Source organism: Colletes gigas, unplaced genomic scaffold (genome assembly GCF_013123115.1).
Source record: "Colletes gigas isolate AHSC1104 unplaced genomic scaffold, ASM1312311v1 Colletes_gigas_Sc00034, whole genome shotgun sequence".
Lineage (NCBI taxonomy): Eukaryota > Metazoa > Arthropoda > Insecta > Hymenoptera > Colletidae > Colletes > Colletes gigas.
The window spans coordinates 795,703-821,548 of NW_025106663.1; the positions used below are offsets into that span (position 1 = coordinate 795,703).

General features: G+C 45.5%; 2 protein-coding genes across 2 annotated transcripts in view; both read left to right on the forward strand.

The window, feature by feature from the left end:
* LOC122402287 overlaps window positions 1-25,846 on the forward strand; it is a 684,713-nt gene that overhangs the window by 479,314 nt on the left and 179,553 nt on the right. The window lies entirely within an intron of this gene.
* Window positions 1-25,846, forward strand: part of LOC122402292 (insulin-like growth factor-binding protein complex acid labile subunit) — a 172,298-nt gene that overhangs the window by 40,483 nt on the left and 105,969 nt on the right. The window contains exon 2 of the mRNA XM_043404956.1: window positions 10,248-10,310. Coding sequence (XP_043260891.1) covers window positions 10,248-10,310 — 63 coding nt within the window. The remainder of the gene's footprint in view (window positions 1-10,247; window positions 10,311-25,846) is intronic.

Below are 25,846 nucleotides of genomic sequence, written 5' to 3' on the forward strand. Positions count from 1 at the left end.
GGTAGAAAACCGAACAATGTAACGGATTTCGTAGTGCACGGAAGTCATCGATCTATAGTCGAAGTTGTTCCATTGTTTCCTCGCGAGTCGGTTCGATAAAGCCAGCCTCCTCGGGGTATATTATAAAAAAAATCAATTCCTCCTGTCGGAGATTGGTAATGAGAATCACTGAACGGATGGTATGATCGGTGGTGCGTCCCTGACATTAAGGATTGCTTCACCGTCCACTCTGGGAGGAGCGTAAAGCGTCTGTAGCCTCGGGCGGACCGCAACGGGTTAGCCCGGGAGAAGGTGAATCACTGCCAAGAGCTCGCTACAATGATCGTCCGGAACTGATTCATGCGAGCTGGGTCCGTTCGCGGTGCACGTTTAACGAAAGGTATGCCGGCGATCGAAGCAGCTTCGCCGCCGTCAGGGACAAAAACGCGAGCGTTGCGTATTAGTAAATCCGAGCGCGTCGCGTTCAACGAATGCTCGTTGTCGTTGTATCGTCGAACGTGTTTTATCCCCCGCGTTGGCGATAAATCACGGCGAATTTAACAAACTTCAGCGCGGGCTCCGCAATAATACACATATTCCCGGGGAAAATTTATACGCGCGTATTGGACACCGGGGCCGCCTGGCAATGCGTCTTTTTTTATTATACGGACGCCGCGTACCGGTTCTTTTTCATCCTTTAATTATTGTTTATCGCGGTTACGCGCGCGACATACGACCGCGTTTTCAAGCAGAATTTCGCCACCGCGACCTGGTCACGCTGCGAGTCAATCATTAAATGAATTCCACGGAATCTCGTGCAACGTTTGCGGTAATGCAGTCCGACCAGTGCCGTTTAATTTTACATTCGCGCGATTACCAACCCCCCGACACACTTTACGCCGTTTCCGGCCGTGGGGATACACGTCACTTTAAGCATTAACGGGTTCTCGTGCTGTCGATTCGCGAGCAAACATCGCGTGCATCGAACAATCGGTCCGCGAGGGACCCGGAAAATGGCCACTCGTTTTCGAGTTTTCTTGCGCGGTTCGCTCAGCAGATTTTAAACGGTAGGCAATTCTCACGCGTCGGGTTTTTGGGGTCACGGTCCAATTAGTTGAACGAATTTCAGAGCCGCACTTGTACCATTTTTTTGTATTTTTTCGCCTCGGTACAGCTAGTTGAAGTGCGCCTCTAGTTTCAGTCCCGTACGGGTGCACGTTCTGAGCCCGTTTTCGGTCCTTTTTCGAGCTTTAATCGTTTTAATTGCTTTGCTCAAAATGCTCGCGGCTCTCGTCGAGCTATATCCCGAATATTCCGCATAATTAAGAGACCATTCACCGATTCGTATTTTGTTTCCATTCCTTAACGCGAACAACGTTCTGTTCGTTTTCGCGATCGCGTTTATTAAATCGCGAGCTCGAAAGTCTCTCGACGAGTCGCCGCACGAATATTTACAGAAAAACTCGGGCATTTGTTATTCGGCGTCCAAAGTTAATCGATAAAGTTGGGAAAAGTCGATGCATCGACGTTGAACCAGTTAAAAATGCAGCGTTCCATATTCAACAAGTTAATTCTATTTTCACTGCCTTGGATCGATACACCCGAAGCCGCGCCTCCCACGCACCCGCTGATACGCACTTATGGTCCGACGATCAATCGATGCATCGGTTTCTAAATAAAAAATTCGGTGTTATTTTTAGAAGAGATTGCGCGTAATTGCGGGGCAACGACCCCGGGATGAAACGATTGTACATCCAGTTACGCGTTTGATGTACTCGGGGAAACAAGCACTCCGGTATCTCCGGCGGCTCCGAAGAGTTAGTCTTCGATTATGTTCCCCGAGGAGCAATCCACGAAATAGCTCTCGGTCGAGATGGTCGAAGTAGCTTGAACGACGGTTACCGGGGTCGTTTGCTCGCATTTAAATGGAGCAAAGCATCGCCCGATGTTCTGGTGAAGTTCGCGGTTGCATGTGTTCTGCTTGGCCACGGTTTCCCTGCTCGGAAGAGTGCATCCATCCGGTCAAATTAAATTAACACTTTGGAGACCCTTGAAAACCGTTTCCCGTGATTTCGAAACGCACGACGATCGTAGTTTAGATTTCGCCCCGTGACGCCGCCTCTACTATTTCAGGGCTCATTTAAGATTCTCCACCGAAACGAATTTATCGATGCGGTGACTAGACTCGACCAAAATATTACGGAGTCGCTCGATACTTCCAGTCTCGCTGTATCGGACCGGCAAATGTATTACGAATTACATAAACGTCACGGTTTTCTTATTCGGATAGGAAAGCTAGGAATTGGTTTGGAAATTTCTGCGCAAACGCATCGACGTTCATCCTTCGAGGAACCTGATGAAGAGTTACGAAGCACCCACGTGTAGCTATCGACTCGATTACGAGAGCGTCGAATAAACGCGCCGTGACGACGAATACGGATCAGCCTTAATACCCGAATGATCCTTCGCTACTCGATATGGAATTGGCACGCACGCGTTCCTTTTTCGCCACTTTTCGACGCCCCCGGCTTTCTAGCGACAACACGAACAGTTTCTGTTTTACTGACTGTAAGCGTATTATCAGACGCTTGTAAAAGGCGCTTGCCGCGGATTACTTTGATTCCCTTGGGGAGCTTTTAATTTTCACCATTACTCGTTCGATAGTACGTTCTCCGAGTTACGAGCAAGGGATTTCTTTTAATATAAAACAAGAACCATTCAAGGTTTACTTCCCCGACAGGCTTATCGTCTCGTCGAATGGAAACGCGTCGACTGTTCGGTATTTTTGGGAAAATCATCGAACCGATGTTTCCTTTGCGTCATCGTGTGGAATACGTCGGGGAGAGAGGAATTATTCATGACGGTTTCCCCTATTTTGATATACCAAGCGGGGCGTCGGTGGCGGCACTTAGGTCCGCACACAGGCGTCGGATATCTCGCCGGTACGTAGGGGTTCTTGCGTATTCACGGTGTCTGTCATCGGTACTCAGGGATTCAAACAGAAAGAGGGGCGAGTTAGCGGAAAGTTTTATTTACTTGAAAAACGCGGCGCCAGGGATCCTTGAGCCAACGCGGAGGGAAAATAAAGTTCTGGCCGGGTAGCGAGACGCGGTAAGAACGGGTAAGAAGAAGCGGAAGAAGTAGTAGACGGTTACCGTTCCTCGGTTGGCGAGAAGAGAAATGACAAAAAATCGGGAAGAGTTGAAAAAGTCAATTATCGTGGCAATCCGAGTTACTGCTCCGACTGCTAGGAGCTGGCAGCTTAGCTCGAGCTAAGCGTAGCCACCGGCGTCGCTACACGGGGGCTTGGAAAACCGGAGCAAAGTGTCCTTCAGCGCACAGCTGAACGGGCGAAATCGTTTCGCCAAAAGTAAATGGGTTATCCGCGAGAAAAAAGATCCGGTTACTCTTTCCGGGGGCACATCCGGCCGCGGACCGTTACGAATTTACATGGAAATTAACCGTAGCGCCCTTGCCTTATCTATAATTCACCCCGACGGCAGAAACTTCCAGCCGGTGACTTTTCCTGGAAAAATTAATCAATTATAGATGGATTCTCGTTCACAGCGATTTAGTTTTTAGTGCGCCTCGCGGCTTAGAATCGAAACGCAGAGGGGGGCGGGGGGTGGGATTTTATTAAAACGCGTCAGAACGCGTATCGAGCCCGGGCGAAATCTGGCGGCCGCGTTCGGAAAAATGCATCGAACCCCGCGATAAACCATTTTCCAATTTTCCGCTCGAATCTACCGGAAGACTTTCTCCGCCGCGCTAAACGAAAATTCTTTTCCCTAAAGTTGCGGCCCGCGATATCGGAGGGTTGCACTCGCGATAGCGTCGGGGATGTAATGCACCAGATGCCACCCGCGAAGAAGCTTTCGATTTTCCGCACAATTTTCGTACCACCGGCGGACAGATGGCCCGCGAATCGTATCCATTGTCGCTCAACAATACCCACCCTCCCTCCAGCGTCTTCGCCTCCTCCTTTGCTTCTTTTTCCCCGAGGTTCCCCATTATACAACTATTTTACCGATTCTATCGGGATCCAAGACGCGAAAGAAATTTCGATAAGAGGACACGGAATCGTTAGGGAAGGTTTATGGGTCTCGAACGTGTAAACGCATAATCGTTATATCGGGTGGTTTGGTGGGAGGTAAGTTGAAATCTCTCTACGGTTCGTGCGCGAGACTTATTACCATGCTCGACTGGTGCATCCCCGCGCCCTAAAATCCATTTATATGTGTATACACACGCGTTAACATAGTAACCCACTTACGTATATACATTTATTACATATTATGCATAATATGTATATTATATAAGATCGCGGTCTGGGCACATAAGCATCAATATGTCCAATATTCAAGCCTCCGTAAATACATATCTATACGCACCCGGGCAACGGTATTACGTGCACTCACGAGCGATATAGGTCGGTTATAGGTAGAGGGTAATATTCGAGGATGCCGAAAGCACGTTCGAGCGATCGATCTCTCGGTCTGGCCCTCCCTCTTAGCGAGTCTTACACCAACACGAACTCCTTCGGTTCGCGGTGCCGGTTGCATTCGGGGTTGCAGACTCGAGCGTCGCCAGGAGAGAAGCACGACCTGCTCCTGGAAAAGGATAAGGAACGTTGGTACGGTCGGGAGGGAAAGAACGAGATAGATAGAGAGAGAGGGAGAGAAACGTAGGGGGCGTGAAGGAGATGCAGAGTGACAGAGCGAGAGAAGAAACTAGAGAACGAAGAGGGGTGGCTCTCTGAGTAGGTATCTCAACTTACGATTGCCTCGGGGGCGTGCACAGAAGTGCAAAGCAATCGTCTCCCAGCTCGACCCCACGGCTATAGGTTCTTCTAGAAACGGTAACGTATCGAAATACATGCGGCGGAAACGTTGGGCCCCAACGTTGCCCTCCGTGTTACACCCTCTGTATCTACGGCCGTACTGAATTCTTCCGCAGCTGAAATTCTCTCGATCTTTTCCACGATTCCCGGGGCTTCTTTACGAGATTTTACCCCGGCGCGATAAATGCACGCGCAATTATACCGGTAAGAAATTGAAATTTCGCGCCCCCGTACGATGCTTGTCCGTTTGTTTTCGTCGGGGTTGGGATTTATAGGGAAGTGCAAAACAGTTGTTCCCGGTGGATTTATGAGCGTGGATCTGTTGCAGGGTAGGGCCGTGTCCGTGATATATCGAACATCGGAAAAGGCAATGTCATAAATAAGAAAAGAGAATCAAGTTTACGGTACTTTGAACAGACGGAACGATTTCCTTTTTATTTCTAATACATCGGTGTACTATGTATTTAGTCGAAACAGGTAATGTTTCGAAAAATGATCGACCGCGGGGATGGAAAGTTTGGGGAACAACTCAAAGTGGATTCGGAGCGTACTGGTCAGCCAACGAGGAGTTGTATTCTACGGAGAATAGAAACTTCCATCGAATTTAATCTTATTACGGTTACCTTAGTTTGGTCGCAGTAGACACTCGCTGGAAAACAAAGCAATTGTCCATCGGCACGACCCCTTAACTATGGATTCTCCTCGAAACGTATCGAGATAGATCATGGATAGTAGCCGGAAGCGAGGGACCAGTCTCCGTTATCCTCTAGTTTCGTACTCGAATTACATCGGGATGATCTTCGTCGTCGCGTTCTTTCGATCTTCGTTGTTCACGAGTTATTTTGTTGCGCTCCGAACCAAGTTGTTCGAAGGCATGAATTTCACAACGTCAAACTGGGTTAAGTTCGGTTACACGTAGTTTGCAGCACCTGTAACAGAAATGCCGACTGAACGTTAAATCGACTGATTGCAACTTGCTGGAAACTATTCTTGATCGTTATGTTCCAGGCATTGTTAGCCAAACATCGCAATCTACTGTAGCTCGTGCGAAATTTAAATCGTTTTACAGAGCGATTCCGAATATACAGTTTAAATATAAATTGTACATTTATTTTCGTGGTATTTTTCGAAACTCGAAACGCAAGAAATTTGTTGGAACGAATTTACGGGTAATTTGCTCCGGGGGGAACGATTTAAATACGAACGATATAATTTAACGGGAGTAAACTCGCTCGCAAATAAGTTCATTTGCGTGACACCTGAAACTTGCAGTTCCGCAATGCAACGGGTCTCGCGGTCTTATTCCGTGGCTGTTGATCTTCTTAAGAACGCTAATCTGCCGGTATATATTAATTTGCCTAATTTCCTCTAGCTCAACGATAGTTGAAGCAGAAAATGTCATCGTCGGATCGTTGGGTTCCAGAGTCGACGGTGGACAAAACTTAAGTCACGATTCTCGCTTGGAACACGACGTTCAAGTTCCGTTCTTTTCGATCATTTGAAATGATTCGAAATTGCGAAATACGATATAAATCACGATGAAATCGGAGCATTCGTCTTTACAATGCGTTTCGTTGATTTTCGTAGAAGGAACGTGTTCATTGCGTGATTCGGAATACAATGGAGGGGCTCGAAACGTAATCTAGCAGCAGCAGATTATCCTAGAAACCTTAGGTGCAGAGATACGTAAAACAGAAGGAAGAGGATTCTCGTTATTTTCCACCCTCTTGCTCGAGTTACGCTAAGAAAACATACAATTTACGGGAATCTCCTGAACTTGAGTGTTTTCATTCCTGGTTAATTGATTTCTTGCCACCGGTTCGATATACCCTTCCTCTTCTGCTTTTTTTCATACCGTTTTCGCGTCTATAGCCATTGAAAAGTTATGGAAAACTCGGTTCTGTTCCCCCCCCCCCCCAATCTAACCGTATCGAATTCAAGTTTTGAAACATCGACTAGTAAACCCATTTCTCTCGGAAATCTTTCTTGAATTTACTTTTTCCTAGCATCTACTTACTCTCTGTCAGGTTCCCGGCTTCGAGTCTATGCGAAATGCGCAAATTGCACGAAACACTCGAACCATGCACGTAGAATGAAAATACCAAAGGCTGAAGTTCTCTTTGGCGAACGAATTACATACCGTTCATTTGTTTTGGACTAGTTTCACATACGCGTATAATAATTTCCGTGCAACTCCTTTGTTAAATTGCTGCAAATTTTACGGACACGTGTTCGTATATAAACCACAGGTAGCCCGGCAACTTCAAAATAAAGTGAAAAATATAATCGATACGTATCGGTACATATTATTTATTTATTTTCTTTGCATTTTCGAACGCAACGCGTAACGTGAAAGAGCAGTGGGCCGAAATGGGATAGAAAGAAAGGTGGAAATGTAATATTTCGGTTAAGGGCATCGTTGGAATCGATCTGTCGTGTAATTTTCATGAGGATTCGTGTATTGAAACTGGTTCAGTGATCAAAACATTTCCGGGACACGCGAGTAATGCGCTTTCGGGACAAGCATCGGCTACGTTCCCCGTTCAATCTTTCGGAGCGGTTCGCTGGCAACGAATGGACGCTAATAGTCGATGAGGTTTGGTAAATTCACGGGAATCGGAATCGATTGGATGCCAGTCACGGGTGCTGGCCGCACCAAAAATTCTCAGATCGCGGTCACCGCCACGGCTCCTCTCATCCTATAGAACGAATACTTGGAATAGAATCCCGGAACATTCTTGACGTCCGTGACGTAGCTATCGAATTAACGGTGTGTACAAAACCGGCGAAACGACGGTTCCCCCTTTCCGGTTCGCCGTAGTTGTCGGTTTCTCTGCAGGCAGTTTGCTTCTACACATACCTGCGGTAGTGTCAGTTTTGCAGGTTTCTTCGACAACTATTCCGAACTCTCCAAGCAGAGTACGACTCCCGTCGATTACATCGGCTGCACCGGCGATGTCGTCGTCGTCGCGGTGCTTTCTTTGCAACCGAATTCCACCGTCGACGCGAAATCTTCCCGTACAATGAGCAATGACTTTGGTAAACGGGGGATTCCTGATTCTCCCGTTGGCGGGCTTGGCAACCGCGTGGATGACAGCCGATACGCGTGCAACAGTACCGATATCAGCTACCATCGATCTATTATATCGACTGTATGGCGACATCTAGCCTCTACAACGCAATAGTAGATGAGAATATTTCAATTTGCGGTGTAATAATCAATAGTGTGGTTCAGATTGTTCGACGTGGACACAGATCCCTTGAATCGAAATTCAGGATGGTTGGGAAATTGTGCTGCAACCAGCGTAGGAGGGTTCTTCGTATAAAATTTAAACCGCGACGGTAACAGCTTCGTGGATCGTATAAAAAAACGATTATAAACTGTGATCAGAGTCGAAGAATTTGGCATAGAAACTTGTCATAGAAATTTGAATAGCCTGAATAACGCCCTGACAAAACCAGCTTCTGAAATAATCGTGGAGACCGTATTTGCCGCGATAGCCATTGGTCATGTCGTTTGCAAGCCAGCATTACTGCAAAAGGTGGTCATTTCGAATAATACCTCTATTTTTCTTTAGTCGTTAACTGTTCGAATAAACGCTGATCGGTTAGAAACGACAATATTTCTTATCCTTTTTTAGTAGCCAAATGTTTCTAACGAAACAATGTCCAGGGTTTACGGATAAGATAGAAATAAACTTTTATCGCGTTTAGGTTTCCCGCAAAACGCGTTCCTTCCAAGTTACAGTCAGTTTTATACTTGTATAATTCTCGCTGGAAACTGACCTAGCGTAACTGCTTCCACTCAGCTGTTTGGTATCAACGTTTTATGCTTCATGTTTAGGGTTCCGACCTGTCCTACTTTCGGATGTTTGTGGCCCACGTCCCATCTTGATACTTAAACGTCCTACTTCCAACAGTCTTTCATAGAAAAATTCTAAAAATTCCGGAGTAAGCGGATCGTTGACGAAAACTATCGACTTTCGTTTATTCTCTATAAATTCCTATTAAACGTCCGACACAGGTGTTTTGGAAAACATTCGGTATTCGATATCACGACATCGGGTCACGAATGTCGTGCTATTTTAACGACTCGAAAGAGTACCTTTTCATTGGTATTAAAATAGAAGGCAGGTTGATCGATAGTCCGGGCCTCGACTCGCTTTCAAACTTGGAAAAAATTTCCTTCGGCTCGACCATTGAAATTCAATCTTTGTTCGCTACAGATGTTCGAGGAAGCTTAAGAAACTTTTGATCCCTGTTCTCAGTTTGAAACAATAAATAAGCGAGGGCAAGGAACAAAGTTTAGTACAGCTGTCATCCGTGTGCTTTCCTCTTCGTTTTTCTTCCGGTCCTTTTCCCGAGTTTTCACCAGATTATTCCAGATTTTCTTCAGAGACCCAGCGTCGATTAGACTACGCGTGGAAATTTGACTGTTTCTTTGCTCGGGAATTCGAGCCTCGAATCAGGGAACCAGACGAGCAAGAAGCGACAATATTATAGCATGTAATAAGAATAATTGTCGACGATGTTTTATGCATCGCGGTGATTTCGCGTTCAGCTCTTTAAAGTAGTCGCGTTCGCTAAACTTTCTTGTAGCGGGAATCTTAAATCTTTAACGGAGCAATTCCTTCTTCTTCGAGTTCTTCTCCCTCTCTCTCGATAAAGTTCGTAACAACCGTGATAGAATTTAGTTTTACGCAAGCGGCAGCGAGATCGTATTTCCTTGGTTACACTTATCGAGCAATTTTTATTGTTATCCGTTGGTACAAAGTAGTAATTTTTAACGAGGGCCATATGCTCCGTACCTCCACTGGGAAACGCTGTATTTCTTAAGGGGATACACCACCCGGACGGCTTATAAAAACAGATGAATTTTAAGTCTGTTTCCTGAGATAACTATCACGCGGTATAACGAGATATTTTCTGTTCGCGTTAAGCAATATTTTACCTACATATTCTATTAAAATGTTTGATAGAATCATATCAACTTGCTTTAAAAGAAAACCATGCACCGTGTTCACCGAAATGACAATGTACTTAAAATTTTAGTTTCATTATATCTGCACGCCTAAATATCATAATTAGAATTTGCGTTCGATACGCGCGAGCGTAATATTGCATATTTCCAATGTCGACAATTTGCGAGGGAAAACGTTACCAATTAAAGCCTTTATTGCTCGCACCAAGAGCAGTATGTTTGACGTCCGTATTTAATTGACAAATTTTTCCTTAACCGAAACGTAGAATTAACGGCGAACTAATTAAGCGACGAGCACAGGGCAGACATTTACGCGTTACGTTGCATGGGAAAGCAATTCGAAATGAGATTTCGTCTCGTGCGTTTTGCTCGTCGTGGCCCTCGTTCGATGCACCCCTGTTTTCTCGAGATCGATCTAACGAGAGCACCCGTTTGGTTTTGTTTCAGATGAATCACCGCAGCTCATCGCAACAGCATTCGCCAGCCGATTCGCTAACAGCCTCGACACGGGTGAGTTTCTATTCTGATCCCGGGCCGGCTATTTAAGTACACGACACAGGAAAGTTTCGGCGCGTATCGTGGCGACGCAGAAAGGAACGGCCGGCACCGACGAGGGGTCGAGTTGGTTGACCCCACGTCTAGCGACCCTAACGCGGCTCGTGTGTCGGATATCTTGAAAATCGCCTGGGTCAGGGCGTGGTGGCCAGCAGGTCCGCAATCAGACCGACCCGCGAGCCTCCCCTCTGCTCGTTCATCATACGGCTCGCTCAAAACATCGAATTAAAATCGCCAAATTCTTTCGACTCGGTTTTCTTCGTCGTCGCTTGCGCTCTTGGCCGTTCTGATTAGTGGAAAATAATACCCGTAACGCGATAGCCCGGGTGTTCGCGTTCATATTGCGGTCGTGTGGGTTTCGTGTAGTTGGTAAGCGCGCGAGCGTGCACCGTGTACGTGCGGTCCGGTTTATCGCGTATGTCCTCACACGGTTGATATATGATTGCGTTGTGTGCGTGCTAGCCCCGGCACACATGTGTCTCTATGATCTATGCGCCCGTAGTTTGTCTCGTACGCTGCTCGGTGTATATCTACGCGAGCGTGTGCGCGTGAATTAGTGACTGCGTATACGCGATATCTGTACGCCATTTCATGGCTGTGCCTGATGGAAACGGGACTCGTGTTAGCCTTCCTGTACTCGCGCTGTGTACTTTTGTACGTGCCTTGCTGGTGCACGCCGGGGCACTTAAAACCTCCACGCTGAATAACTCGTTTACTTTTACCCAATAGATAAAAAGCGCCTGGGTTTCCACGCTGGCTTAATTCCGATATCGTTGCTTTTTTTTTTAATGGACGCGTAAAGGGAATATGGGATATGATATCGAATGAACCCCTTCAGGGTCTTAGAAATTCGAAGAAAAGAAAAGCGAGAGTTTGATTTCAGAGCTCAGTGTACACGCGTGATCGAGAGACACACGTGCGTTGTTGGTTGACAGGAGAAGCGGAGGCGACGCGTGTGTTTGCCTGCGTTGACTCGAACTCTGCGCACGAACTCTGGCTGTTCGACGTGCGCGTGATTGCGTGTACGCGTGCATAAGACCCTTTGTACTCGGGGATTCGGGGAAGCTGCCTTTGCACTACCGGGCGAAGACACGAGCCAATCAATCCCCATCTGCTTTCGGTTTCGCCTCCCCTACGTGCTCGCTACCCTAGCTACCCTCGCTCTCTCTGCGCTACGTCTCTAGAATTTCGATGATCTTCGCCTGGAAACAGATTTATCTCGCCTGCTTTCCTTTCTCTTCGCCAACAGTGGCTTTCGAGTTCGCTTGGACCCTTCATCGATTCCGTGGAGATGCTCCGTACGCGGCTGGCATCGAAGCTACCCCCGTGTGTTTCTATCTCAGCCGTGTTTCGCGTGCTGGTAATTTTATTCCGCTTGCACCGGATGCACCTAGCAGTGGCTCTTCCTGATACTCGTTTTCTGGAACACCCTGCCACGCTCGATTATCGCTACACCCCCTTCGTTCCTCCAAGATTTCACCCGCGACATCCAACGCCCTCGGGCGCCATTCATCCTCGGTTACGTTTTTAATCTAGTCGCCTAGTTTCGAGGGTCCTTATCGACCCTGATCCGTCGTTTGTCATCGCGTCAACGGCCAATAGCTCGCGAAAGCCACCCCGGGTTTGGCTGCGTTCCGAACAAGTTAATAGCTTTTTTGCTACTCGGCCTGTATTATCGGCCTTTTCTTGGCGAGGATTTCCAGCTTAAAGGGAGACGTCGTTAATCTCGGTGAAACCAGATTCGGGAAGGTTAAGGTCGAACTTTCGAATCGGTGGCAAAGTACCGCGTTAACGGAGAATCGCCTAATTTTCACGAGATACTCCGGAACCCTTCTTTTATCTTATCTCCCCTTCAAAGGGACGCGTACGATCGAAAATTTACCGCCTCCTGTCGCCCTTGGTGACCTTTCTCAAACGCTGCAATCAATGTCTGCGCCCCGACCTCGCAGGTGTATAATCGTGCCCGCGGTTACGGCCAACTCGCAGCTCGCTGCGCTATAGTTTTGCAAAACCCGTCGTGTGCAGGTATACAGGAAACCAGAGACAACGAAGCGAACGACCTCGTAAAATTCGACTCGATTTATGTTATGTTTCCTTCTCCGGAACTTTTCCCATCGCGTTCCCTGCAACCTTACTATAAACAATCCTCTGTAAATAGTCTTAATCGACACCGTTGTCGTTCAGTGTCCTGTTCTCGGTAAAACCAGCAGAATATACACGAGTTTATTCGAACGAATTAATACTAATTGAAAGTTTTAACGCGTACAGTAGGGCTCGGTTAAATATGAATATTTCATTCCGAATAGATGAAACAGAATCATCTCCGTCACTGTTCATGTTTTTTCAACTCGAGCGGCCAACAGCTGTGAAAAAAGAGGTTGCACGTCAAAGCGATGCGCGACAGCAATATGTGTATGCAAACCAACAGTTTTTATATATTTTTTGTATTTTCATCCTTCGGTAAAAATATCGTCAATGGTTCGGCAAGAATTATTTCGCAATCATTTCCGAGAAACGTTGAAATTAATGTCACCGATTCGGGGAATCGCCGACAAATATTTGTCGGCGTGCAATTTGAAAAACACGGAACAAAGTCACTTCGTTGTGTACAAGGTTTGCTCAAACATTCTATTTTGACAATTAACGGAATAATTTTTACATCGTGCTCGAATAAAAATTTCAATAAATATTTGATCGCAGTGCTTTGGAAACTAGAGACATATACGCGTTGAAATCGGAAATTTTTAATAAATTTCATGCTTGATAGACAGGCGCGCAATTTACGCCCAATATTAACTTTCCGCGCGGATGGAAAGGAAAAAAGAATTAAAAGCAACAGAGGTGTCAAATATACCGAAAGCGGTAGAATTTAAATTTCACGCAGGTTCTTTATGAAAACTATTGATAAGCGTCGTTCGATGCTCGCGAAAAATTGAATGAGAAGCTTAAGTCTTGAACTTTCGAGGGATCAATAGTATTTCGCGCGTGACTAGGTGATATTCGACGAACACAGGATTTTTATCGCAATTTCCCGCGTGGCCCAGATTTCTCTCATCTTTCATTTTATCATCCACATTTCGATTATACGTCGACGCTAGGCGAATATGGCGTGGACCGAGAATGAGTAAGGTGCACGATCTTATTAAATTCACCGGGTATTGTGCTCCGCTTCTGCACTCGCCTAACCGAACCAGATATCGAGTGCTATCCTTTATTTACATTCGATTACAATAGCTGTTTGCGGATCTTTTATCGAAAATAGACGAGACACACTCGCTTGGTTTACATTCTTAAATAATATCTGGCGATTTTTGAATATGGATCAAAGTTTATTATAATGTATACCGATTTTGATCGGTTCATCGATCGGAATCGTTTGATCGTTGGAGGTAAAAGTATGTCAACCAGTGGCCCGGTAGAAAACACTGTTTATGAAATGGCGGGACAGGTGGGTGGTAGATCGTTACGCGTGCGATCGTCGTCGCCTCGGATCGATCTACTCCTGACCGTCTTTTCCTCCCGATCGGCCGGAAGGCTGCTGCCAGGACGAAGAAGCGTGAAAGCCGATTCTGCTCCCGTGCCGTAAATCACCACTGGCGGATATATAAAAGCGATTATCGAAACTTCGCTAATGCGATTTTCCTGCCGTCTGCTTCGCGGCCCGGTGCGCTGTGCATTAGCGAATGGCTGGCTTGATATAATGGATTGATAGCGAGACGCACTGATCACACGGATATTATTATTATTTACATACGACGAACGACAGGTAATCGCGATGCAACCAGCGAAATGTAATATCCGCGACCAAGTTGAAAATCGGTGAAACGCAGATCGCTTATTATCGATTAGAAATAATTGGAAACTGATCGTACCAGATTCGATCGAGCTTAATGCATGCTCGCGGATCTGGGTCAAATCCTACGAAAGACAAAACCGTGTCTTATCGAGGTACAAGTAAACTGTACGACAAGAAAAATAAGTCTTAACGACTAGAAAACGTCCGGGGAAACGAGGAATGGTCGTTAATCATAATATTTGTCCTCGCCAAACAAATAAGGTGTTTTGTGCGAAATAATGTAGATTGGAAAGGTTTCCACTGTAATTTTTTCAACGGGACTGTGAAAAGCCGATTGCATGGCGTCGTCGATCACCGGGGTCGGGTAAAAATGCGATTGTTGAAACTTGGCTAACGTAATTTCGCCGACGTGGATCCCTCGCCGCCTGTCATCTGCACTTCAATTACCCGTCAATGAAGGCCTCTCTATAAAGGAGATAACAGCGGACGGTTATCGTGAAAGGATAGCGAGCCCACCAAGTGCACGTCTCTGACCATGCGCCGCGAGTTCAAAGCAAACTGCAGTCTGTCACACAACACCGTTATCTTCGTGGAAATTAATTTTACCCACGAAAATTTATGCAGGATGTTCACCTGTCGTAACAGTAATTCTTTTAGGGGATGATTTCTTGACAATTTTCCTATAAATGCATAAATATCCGTAGACTATAGTAAGCGAAATACGGGGGAAGATGAGGGATATAGAGTACATTAAATATACACGCTCGTGTGTTTCTTACAGAAGCGATAAAAGACACTGAATTAAACATATTGTTTCCTTTGCATAAATGCGACAAAGGCCATACGGGACATTCCCATTGAGGAAATTACTCTTGAAGGGAACTATTACTATATAACTTCTTTACGCGTAATAGTATGTTAAAATACGGATAGGAATACGATGATCCGAGACTGAGTCACGCACTCGACGTTTAACGTATAAAACGAACGGGGATACACGAAAAGTTCCCGAGTTTTATCTCCGAAGGACTTGGATTAGATTCCAGGAGCAAAAAGGTCCCAGGAGAAAAGTTCCTTATGCCAACTAGAAACTAGAGTCTGCCGGGACTTCTGGACCCGTTCCTTTATGACTCGGATAACGACGAGAGGGCTAGTTATTCCGAATTCAATACTCCCTGGTAGTGGTACGCCGGGGGGTATATCTCGTTGGTGATCTCCGGATCAAGGAGGTTAGAAGCTCAATAGCGCTTGGGCACTCCTCAACGCTACGGAATAGACTGAACAGAGATGGACCAACGCCGAGAGTCTCGCATTACGTGATCGCAAATGCAAAATAAAAATTATCGACAATGGAATTTAAATCGTAGGAGTTATCGTGGCGGTAAAATAAATTTTGATAAGCGTTTGATCGAACGATCGGGGCACACTGTCTGGGATCTAGTCGCGAATCGTTGGTCGAACGGTACAGAATCGGAGACTCGAGTATCGTGACGGTGGTCGGACCAGCGAACACGAAAGTAAAGCGGGGACCGATTTTCTCTTTCACAGGCACACGGGAGTTGCGTTTCCCGTGGCGTAACGCGACAGGGAAAACTGATTGTGTCGGCGCTGTCAATCACCAACGGCGGATATAAAAGCGATTACCGAAACATCACTAATGTGATTTTCCCGGCGAGCAGTCCAGCCTTTATGGCGTGTCGGCGACATGGCTGACTCTTGCTTGCTTTGCTCGAATGACCGAGGTATGCACGTTGAAATTCATCGTTTCAGAACGAAACAAACGAAACAGAGACCGAGGAAGGGGGAGGGGAAGGCGATAGGAACGATTGATCTCCCTTTTGTGACATCTCAAAGTAACGCGATTAGCGTATCTTGTTCCGCTTCGTCGACGCTAACGCAGGAAACAGTGCTTTTTATCGTCGTGTCGTCCTAAGGTTATTTACCTGAATGAATCGCTCGATAGAGAAATGTGCAAGACACGGGTTAATAATTTCGTAGGCCTTGTGTACGATTGAAGTTTTCTAAGGAATACGAAGCGTGTTGTTCCAACAACGTGGAAGTTGATGCAAGTAAATCGATTTTGGAATGACAATAGGTACAAGTCACAATACAAATCAAGTACGTGGGTGGTTTGAAAAGTTCATAGTTCTCGTCCACCGACAGCGATACAGGCCAAGTTTTCTTAACATAGGATCTTGAAATATTTAGTAAGAAAAGTAATTTTCCAAACTCGTTGGCGTAGCTTGTTCGAAAGGATCTTTCAGGAAATACCGACGCAGTTTATTATTCGATTATTTAAGTTAACAGCTCTCGAGTGAATTATCCTGTAAACCGTAATCGCGGGTAGAGTATGCCAGCTTTGCGCGGGAAGCCTAGGATTTCGGAAGTAATCACTTAATTATCGTTATCACTGTCGTCGTTGGTGCTTATCAAACTAATAATGATAACAGTACCGTTTCGTGCGGCAGGGAACGCGCGGACACGAAAACCTCTGGCTCGTACGAGCCGCTCTCTCTCGAGCTTATTACTTTATCGGTGTATTACGTGACGCTTTCATGCTCGTAATTATAATTAATGTCAGGTAGGGCAGCGTCGGTCGTCATTTGGAAGAGTGGCCATTATTAAGGGGCAGAACGCGCTGCAAACCACTGTCACTGTCAGTGCGTGCTCGCCGGTAATTTCGCGGCGTTGATAAGCGCCGCGCCGTGCCATTAGGTGATAGATTTTATTGTCCGTCAGGACCCACCCCGACTGATAATCATCGCGATACCTTACCTTGCACGCTCCTGGCTGAAATGTGCGCGCACGTGACGGAAATGTACGCCACCATTCGGTATACGCACCTCTCTGATGTACGGGGTGTTCCATTTGCCCCGACATTCCATCCGGAATATCCTCTGTTCTTTCCACACCGCGTGTAACCGATACTATTTTCCCAAATAAAATATCCGAAATTTTGCCAACATTCTAGCTTTAATAATTTCGTATATATCTCCGTAACAACAAATTTCGATATGTTATATTCGACCAGAGACTATTATAGATTAATATTTTCGTTGGTAATTGCTACAAGATTGCTCCCGAATGTACGCGAGTATTATTTAAATTGTCACAGAATTCGTCGTAGCATGAAATTAACCGAGTTTCTCCTATAGCAATGAACTGGCACTCTGCTCGAGTTTGTGAACGTCGATGTACATACAAGAGCATTCCTACTCTGCATCGAGGAAATGTACATAATCGGTTTTAGGGATTTTAGAAGTAGAAGAGGGACTGATAGGATAGAGCAAGCATTAGGAAGGTTCTTAAGTAACCTAAAAGCCAGAATAACTCATAATTCATAGGACATGAATGATGATTCACAGAGACGAGCTAACCGACAATTGAATTTCGATTCACGATTAATTCTTTTTTACCAGTCTGTGTTCCTCTTTTACGAGACAACTGTAGAATTAAATAAACAATTATATCGCACACCAGTCCTGTAATCGATAGGAATTGCTGAAACTTTTTTGTGTGTATATTGTTAAAGAAAATGTTAAAATAAACATAGAAGGAAGCATAAATTATAAAAGCAATTATGGTGATCGGATAGAGGATAAAATGCCCTTTAAAATGAGCGCTCGTGCGAGTCGGTAGCTCAATTAGTTCCGGAGATATGAGGATTTTAATTTCAAGTCGATCGGATGAGACCGAAGCCTTTGTTTACATCCGCGAGATCAATGAACTTTCTTACTACGGCCTTGTCAAGGTCGTTGACCGCACGTGACTCGTAGTAACTAGGTCACGCGACCACTCGGTCACCAGTCACGTGCGCGAGAGAGAGAGAGAGGTCCAGCGCGACGCGTCAGACAAAGACAGCGATAGTCAAATTGGAAAAAATTACCCCTTTACATAAATTACGATATCTCGAAAACGAAAAGTCCGATCGACAAAAACCAAAAAGCAATTTCAAAGAGGAAGGTTTACCCCTTCTAGCGGCGGTTGAATTTTGAATAAAGCATAAATAGTTTCGGAACTACACGCGTCTAAAGTTTTACTATTTTTAATACGCGTTGTTAGACTATTCTAAAAGGTTTGGAACTGAAGATTCTCTTCCTTCATATTTGTTACGGTGTATATTTCCTATTTACATCGGAAGCTACCAAGAATTTAATCAATATAAATTGTTTAACTGATTTGTGAAAAGTTCGATTGATCGTTGCGTCTAATTAGAAGCTAATGTACCATGTGGATGAAATATTTATAATTAATTCGATCGGAAAGTATTTTTAAGGTGGCCATTGTCGAAGTTTGAAAAGTGCAGAGGGAGAGAACGAATCGTACAGTCGAGCGAACAGGAATTCTAACTCGGATCTCTCGTTTGCCGGACGACTGCTCTAGCCAATTGAGCTCGCTCGGACCGTCGACGGATTCCTTTCCCCTGAGTCTAATATCCGAATGATGCCGCCCACGCAAGGTCAACAACATTTTTCCTTTTAAGAGGAACGATGTGTCTTTGTCAACGTAACGACGCAGCAGTCGTCTAAACAAAATTTTGACAAGTTGGATCGCGTACAGGTCGAACGGACAAATCGGACTATCAAATTCCAGCATATCTGAACGTCATGAATATTATTGCTGTTGTACGGTCGCCGATACATCTGTTTCCTGTTAAGCGTTACGACTTCCTTGAGAGCGGTTGCATATGCTCGGTCGGTGTACGAAGTCGCGCGGAAAGTCAAGTTTACGACGGTTCCCTCTCGACGCGTACACACATGAAACAATTTTACGATAGAAAAGCGAGCGGGGACGTAAAAGAATTGTCATATTAGATTCGGAAATCGCCAATAGCAGTCATACCGAGCATCAAAGTATCAGATATCGATTACTTAACGGTAACGACGACCCAACAAACCGTTCAAGTTGCTTTAAACACGAGTATCGTAACAATTGCTGTAACTATTTCTGATCGCATTGTTGCTTTAACGAGCTGTGTCGCGTAGATTGTTATCGTTTCCACCGATACAACCTCGATCTCGACGATAACGGGTAATCGGTCGGCAATCGATTTTCCGCTATTTGAGCGTTAAACTTTCACCTATTTGACTCCGTTTAAATAGAATCGAATATTATTTCTGTGGCGCGGATCGATCTGTCGGCGTGTAAACGCAAAGGGGTAAAACGTTTTAGAATGTTAACTAAGGCCAGAGTCGGGCTCCAATTATGGTAATGTTTCGGTAAATATAAAGAACGTAATTGTACCTCAGAGGCATTCGATAGAGAGGAAAGTACAGTCTAGTTCATACAATATTTACCCTTATCGTGTCCTCAGCGACCATTAATCATGGGGTCAGAATCGATCAATACCCATTGCAGGAGCGAGGGTTATCGCGTATTTGTAATTATAGCCTCCTAATATCTTCCTCATCAGGATAGTAATCACGGTTGCCAAATGTCTCTAGTTGATCGAGATTGTCCCCAATTTCGATATTCACGCGCGTGACAGAAATAGGGCAGCTCTATGGAGACAGATGTATCCAAAAACCCACAGTCCGTTCATTCGATGAACGAACATTCGCCTTAACGATCACCATAAATATTTATTCAATCCTGTCTCGTCTAATTACCGCCCCGTAATTGAAAATCACTCGTACCTAGCAGGTGTGTGCTGAATAGCATTTTCTCAATGAACAGTTTAAACGTTCTGAAGCGTCTAACTCCGATAGAATTACTTATAGTTGCCGAGATAGATATTCTTCAAGTTTGCTACGAACTTGGCACAAAGAAGATTGTTAAAATACTTTTCCGATAGTTGGTTCGCGAACTTTAATAGAATATCTGGTAATTTTTTAAATTAGCAAGTGATTGTCGGTACCGCCAAAGAGATCTCGCTCTATGATGTTTAATTATCAGGTCGTTGAGCGAGATACTGTACTTTGCACGCGTGCGTATCGAGATTTTTCTCGAAGAAAGAAGAAAAAGAGGTTGCTGGTTGGCGGTGGGTGAGATCAGCGTGGCGTGGTGTTGTAAATCCCAGCGTAAATACATCGGGGCTGGTAAACACCACCAGCCCGTATATCGTTAAGCAAAGGCTCGAAGCCACTTCGCCCCCAAAGGGACAAACTGCACGGCCTAGCCAGGATTGTGTGCGTGTCCATGCTCCACGCCCATTTTCTGAACTCAGCCACCGCTGCTGATCCCTGACGTCACTTCCGGCGCGCGCTGTGGTTCCCTCTTTCAAGATCTGACATAGATTGGGGACCCGGGAACGAGCTATTCGTGCATGGAGTTTTACGGTTCGCCTTTGTTTGCCGTTCTTACGGCCGCAAACCGACGGGGTTCCGTCCCTCGAAACAAACAGAGGAAAACAGAGACAACGAAACACGCACGGAGAAATTTCCAAGTCTTGACATTTTTATCTGCTCGCCTCGCGAGACGGAATTTCATTCGTAAAACTGAATCGCGCTCGTTTCGACTTTTTCACGGCTCGAACTTCCTCCTCGGTTTATTCCGCGTTTCATTTTTCTTTTTATTCAATGGCCTCGAATTAACACGCGTCCTTTCATGGGTTTCTATACGGTTCTTTCGGTGAATGTCGACGATCTTTCGATCACGATTATGAAACGTGCTGGCGTACGAAAGAATACGAATGAAAGTCCACAAATTCAGATGGATATTAATTAGGTGTGATAATTATTAGACCTTGCATACCTTTTTGTTTCTAGAAACACTTTAAATGTCTGTTTTTAAATGAACAATTTCGCTAAAAATATTTCGTTCGTTTTTATCGCATGATCTCTTACGAGTCGGGATATACGGATGTCAAATTAACTCGTAAAGTACGGGCTGGGTTTTATAGAGGCTCTCGAAGATCGATGTCAGAAAGTAGTAAAGAAACGTTGGAGTTTATGTCCAGGTGTGTTTGAAAAAAATAAACGACATAAAAGGAGGACTTTGGTGGTTTCGCGTGCAATGGTTATTTTAAGGGCTTTGCGGTCCGTCTGGTAAATAACACGAAATAACAATTGCTCGGACTCGCGGTTTGGAGGTTAACGGATCAAGCGTGCTTTGACAGAAACCATTACGATTTATCGTGAAACAAATCTGGTCTCGTCGCTTACGTGGCACGTACATGTAGATAGAATCGAATAGAAATGTCATTTGCATCATTCCGCGATTGATTTCGCCGACCAACTCGAATCGAGAAATTAAAAATGACGTTTTATCTTCCGTGAAAGTATGTGCCGCCCAATGACGGAGTTCTTTCTCTCGAAATCGATATTTTTATACCGAAATGAATTGCACGGTTGTTGTAGAACAAACTTCGAAAGCTTTTCCTCTCTTTGTTCGCGATAGTGGAATCCTGTAAAGATAATATTGACCAACAAACCTGTTTGTCATATAAAGCGAAAAATGATAAGAGTTTTTCTTGTCTCCGTTGAAATATTTGTTAACCAATACCTGCGTAAACATTTACACGAAATCTAGTAACAAATATTTTCCCGTTTGATCATTTTTTCTGACGATATAAAAAGAGTATATGTCAATACGAGGAAGTAATAGTAATAGCGGGAACAATAGTCGCGGTAACACTGGTCATGCAAATATTTTAATTGGAACACATGAGGGAATAAATATTGTACGAAACTCGTGTAAAATATAAATAATTTACTTTATTTGCGCGGAGAAATGTATTGAAAATTGTTGTTGCGCGAAAAGCGACTGTGAGTATCGTCCTGATATAATTAAGTTAATTTCAGCTTTCAATTCTGATGGAGTTTAATCGCGAGAGCTTTTTCGATTACGATTCGAATCGTGAAAAAACATCGGGCCAAGTGATCGTGTTAAAAAATAAAATACGAGTTCAACGAAACGTATTTTGTTTTCCATTGTCTTACGTAATTTCATGGTGGAAACCGATCGGATCGCATTAAAGAATATTAATAAATAAAAGAGCAATTACGATGTGGTGTGCTTTTAATTTATTAATTAAATTCGAGTGTAATAAATTACTTTGGTCCCCAAACTCAACGCGCTCGGTGTTCAGTGATTATTTAAATGTTCCTCAAACTTCTCTCCGTCTCAGAAATATAAACGATTCTCGTAGAAATTGCTTCGCCGCTGTTCTACGACAGAGTTTGACAATGAGTAATTTTCCAAGTTCTCCGGTGACATCTGTCCATAGCGAATGGCTGTTTATCGATACGAATAATCGAGGAATATTCTTCGAGGGAAAAATAAGTCGACGATAAGTTCAGAATTCTTATTCCGGGTTTTATAGAATCGTTGCTCCTCGATTTGGGAACAATATAAAATCAGGTATTCTTTATTGTTTTTCTGCCATCGATCGACCTTTGAAACGAGTTCCACGCGTTTGATCCCAGCTCTTATTGGTAGTTGCTAGATGGACTTTGCACGAAATCGACCTTTGAACTAGAAAGTGCATCGCGTTGAGTAACAAGCCTCGATGACATTCTGAAAATTTCATTGCCTCGGGACGAGTGATAGGAGACAGAAAGCTGGTCGCGCCAACAATTTTCTAAAGAAAGATTTGCGCGATTACAAATTAAATGTGTACTCGTCGAACCGTTTCGCGATGAATTTATTCGGGAAATACGTGATATCGGTAGGTTAATCGTTAGCCCTTGGAGCGGTACGAACGATATTACACTTACAGTTTCGTTGGAAAGGCCGCGCCTTATCGGAAACAATTTATCGGCGGGTGCCGGGACAACACGCTCGCCTCCGGCTCCCCGTGCAATCGGCATAATTTACTCGCTTATTTCACTATTGGCCCGATACGCAGCTCGCAATTACACTTTTCCTGGCGGCCGGATTAATACGTACACTTTATCGGGGATGATTTATCGGGCAGCGGCGGGACGATTTGATCGCGACCAGTCACGGGTCTCCTCGAGACAATCAATTTTGATCGGGATCTACCACCGGCCGGTCGTCCATCCTTGTCGGATGGCAATTAACGTAAGCAAAGATCGTTATCTCCTTTGAAGTCGGGCTTCTTCTCCACCTTTCGCCTCCCTCTTTCCACGACTCCCTTTTCCTTCCTCGGCGTGCTGCTTTTCACCCTCTTGCATACGTATACACTCTTCCCTCTTCCCTTGTACCTTTACCCCGACACCCTGGGCCCTTTTAGCCATCCCCTTGCATCGTTCCTCCTCGCTCAGTCAATGGTCGACGACCGTCTGCCGTCTCCCCAATGCATCTTTCGATTTCTCTCCGATTTCTCCCGCCCTCTAGCTTTATTCTTCCTTCTGGTATATCTTTACGTCCTTTCAACTTCTTTCCTTTCGAGCCCCCGAGGTGTAACTCTCGCTTTTTAACGAGCTTTTGCTCGCCGATAGTGCCCCGAATACTCAATCTATTGCTACGTGCTAGTTCAGCGAAAAGATCCTTTGCGTTAACCCTGTCATCGACACGTTTTTCCCCCCGTTAATACCTGATTTTTTCAATCCGATGGTCGCCGGTGAATTTAAACGACAGAAAAATAAATGGAATTTCGATTCGTATTGTTTCCGGCGTTTTGACTGGACGCTGATAATCCGTAGCAGGAAATTAGAGATACCCTCGAGGCATTCGAATTTACCGTGAATCGTGATTGTCATTAGACCACAACAAACGCTGCGTGCCATGCGGTCCGACGTGCACTGGGGGGAGGCGCGCTGAAAAATGGACACAAGTATGCCATGGTGTTTGGGAACGCGCGGATACGCGAGGCGTCGCGTTGGATATTTTTGGAAATTTTTGCATGCATGCTGAAAGCTTCGTTTCATCGCGAGCTGGATCGAAAAATTATTCGCGGTCGTCGGTGTTTGCCCCTCTGTCGTCGCGAAACACGCTACCTCGGTACAAATTTGATTTTTCGTTCACGACCGTTTGCCGTTTCGATAAACGAATTCGACACTGCTTTCCAATGCCCGGGGCGACGAAACGTGTCGGCGTAAAAGTGCTTCTGGAAATCAAAATTATATTTATATTATATACGCAACAGGAATTTAGGGTAGGATGCAGAGAGCCGAGGGAGGGATCGATTTTTCGTCGGTCCGATCGAGCAATTACCACCTAGCGGAGCGCACACGGCGCTAAACCCTGATTGCACGTACGCTTGTGTACGCAAGAAGGGTGCGCCGGGTGTTATGCGTATAAATACAAACAGTTTGTCCGTCGACGGCCAGGACGAATCGAATGAATCCATAACGGATATGACAGAAGGGTTACCGTTTTTCCCATTACGGTCCTCCCCTCCCCCCTCCCTCTGTATCAGAATCCGGAAATTACCTGCCGTCGTATTATCATACGAGGGTCAAATCGAGACCACCCTCTCCCGCGCCGCGGCCGCGTTAGCCCTGTTTTTCTATCTCCGTCCAGTCGACAGTCTTCGTCGGTGCACACACGCCGAAATACGAGCTCGTCGTTCGCCAATCAATAGCCTACGTGCCCCGCAATCCGAATTTTCGCCACTGCCGCCGGGAATGAAACCGCCCCGGCATGTATCCGCTTGCGGTTAAAATATCTGCCCATCCGCTCGGACCCGCCAACCCTCATCTCGCCCAACGCCCGCTTCAAAAATTACCCGCCACCGTCTCGAGGGCCTCCTCGTTCGAGAAACGTTTGTATCCAGGCTTTTCAAGGCGACGAACTATCACAGAATGTCGTTACGAGCAGCGAACAGGGGTGCTTGAAACGCAACTGTTTCGTCGCCTTTGAATATTTGGAATATCGGGGCGTTACGAAACACCGAGCGTTCTCAAAGCGAGTATTCGCCGCGCGACGGGGATGAAACCCTCTCTCGTTCCATCGTAGCTGCTTCCCGACGCGAAATAGCCAAGCGCCACCCGCTACCCGGTTGTTGTTTGCATGCACAAGCTCGCGTTTATGCGAACAACCCGACCTACCGCCCGGAATGCCGGAAAAATAGTAACCGCGACCGCTCGCCAGACCTTTAATTGCTCCTTCCCCGAAAACTTGACCAAAATTCGAACGTTCTACTTTCAATTCGATTCAAGCTATTTTTTTCTCACTTTTGGCTCGGTTTTTGAAACGCGCGATGCGTGCGTGCAATGTTTGCCAACGCGACGAACGCGACCATCCCCCGGATGTAACAACGTGAGAATATACATCTGTTCGCTCGCGACAAGTAAACGGGGGACCGTATCTGCGGGCGATTCCACGAAACCGACGAAATATTTCCATCCGGGAAACGATCGACCATTAGAAACCGTAATAACACTCGTGTCCTTTCCGGTGCAAATCCTTTCGCCGCTGACTTTCCTCCGAGAAGTATATGGAACGGGGTTAACAGACAAAATTTCAGAAACGGCAGAAACTCCCCGATACTCAGCGGCGAGGACGTAAAAATCGATAGTTCGCGTACTCGATAGAGTCCGTATCTGCCCGGTAGCCAAGGATAAAGCTCCTTCAAAATGTATCCACCGATACGTTAAAATATCTATGCGTCTACTCGTTCCTGTTGACGGGTTCGCTCGCGTCCGTGTCCGTGTCCGTGTGTGTTTGCCTATATCCCTGAATTCACCTCGATACGTATGTATATGTATACGCGTCATATCCGCTCTGTGGAACATCCGTCGGCGAAGAAAACTTGTAGAAGGCGAAACTTGTCGGTGGATGTCTTCTGCAGTATCCTACATTGAATACGTTTCCCTTCGCTAGCAAGTATTTACTTCTTATGTGCAAA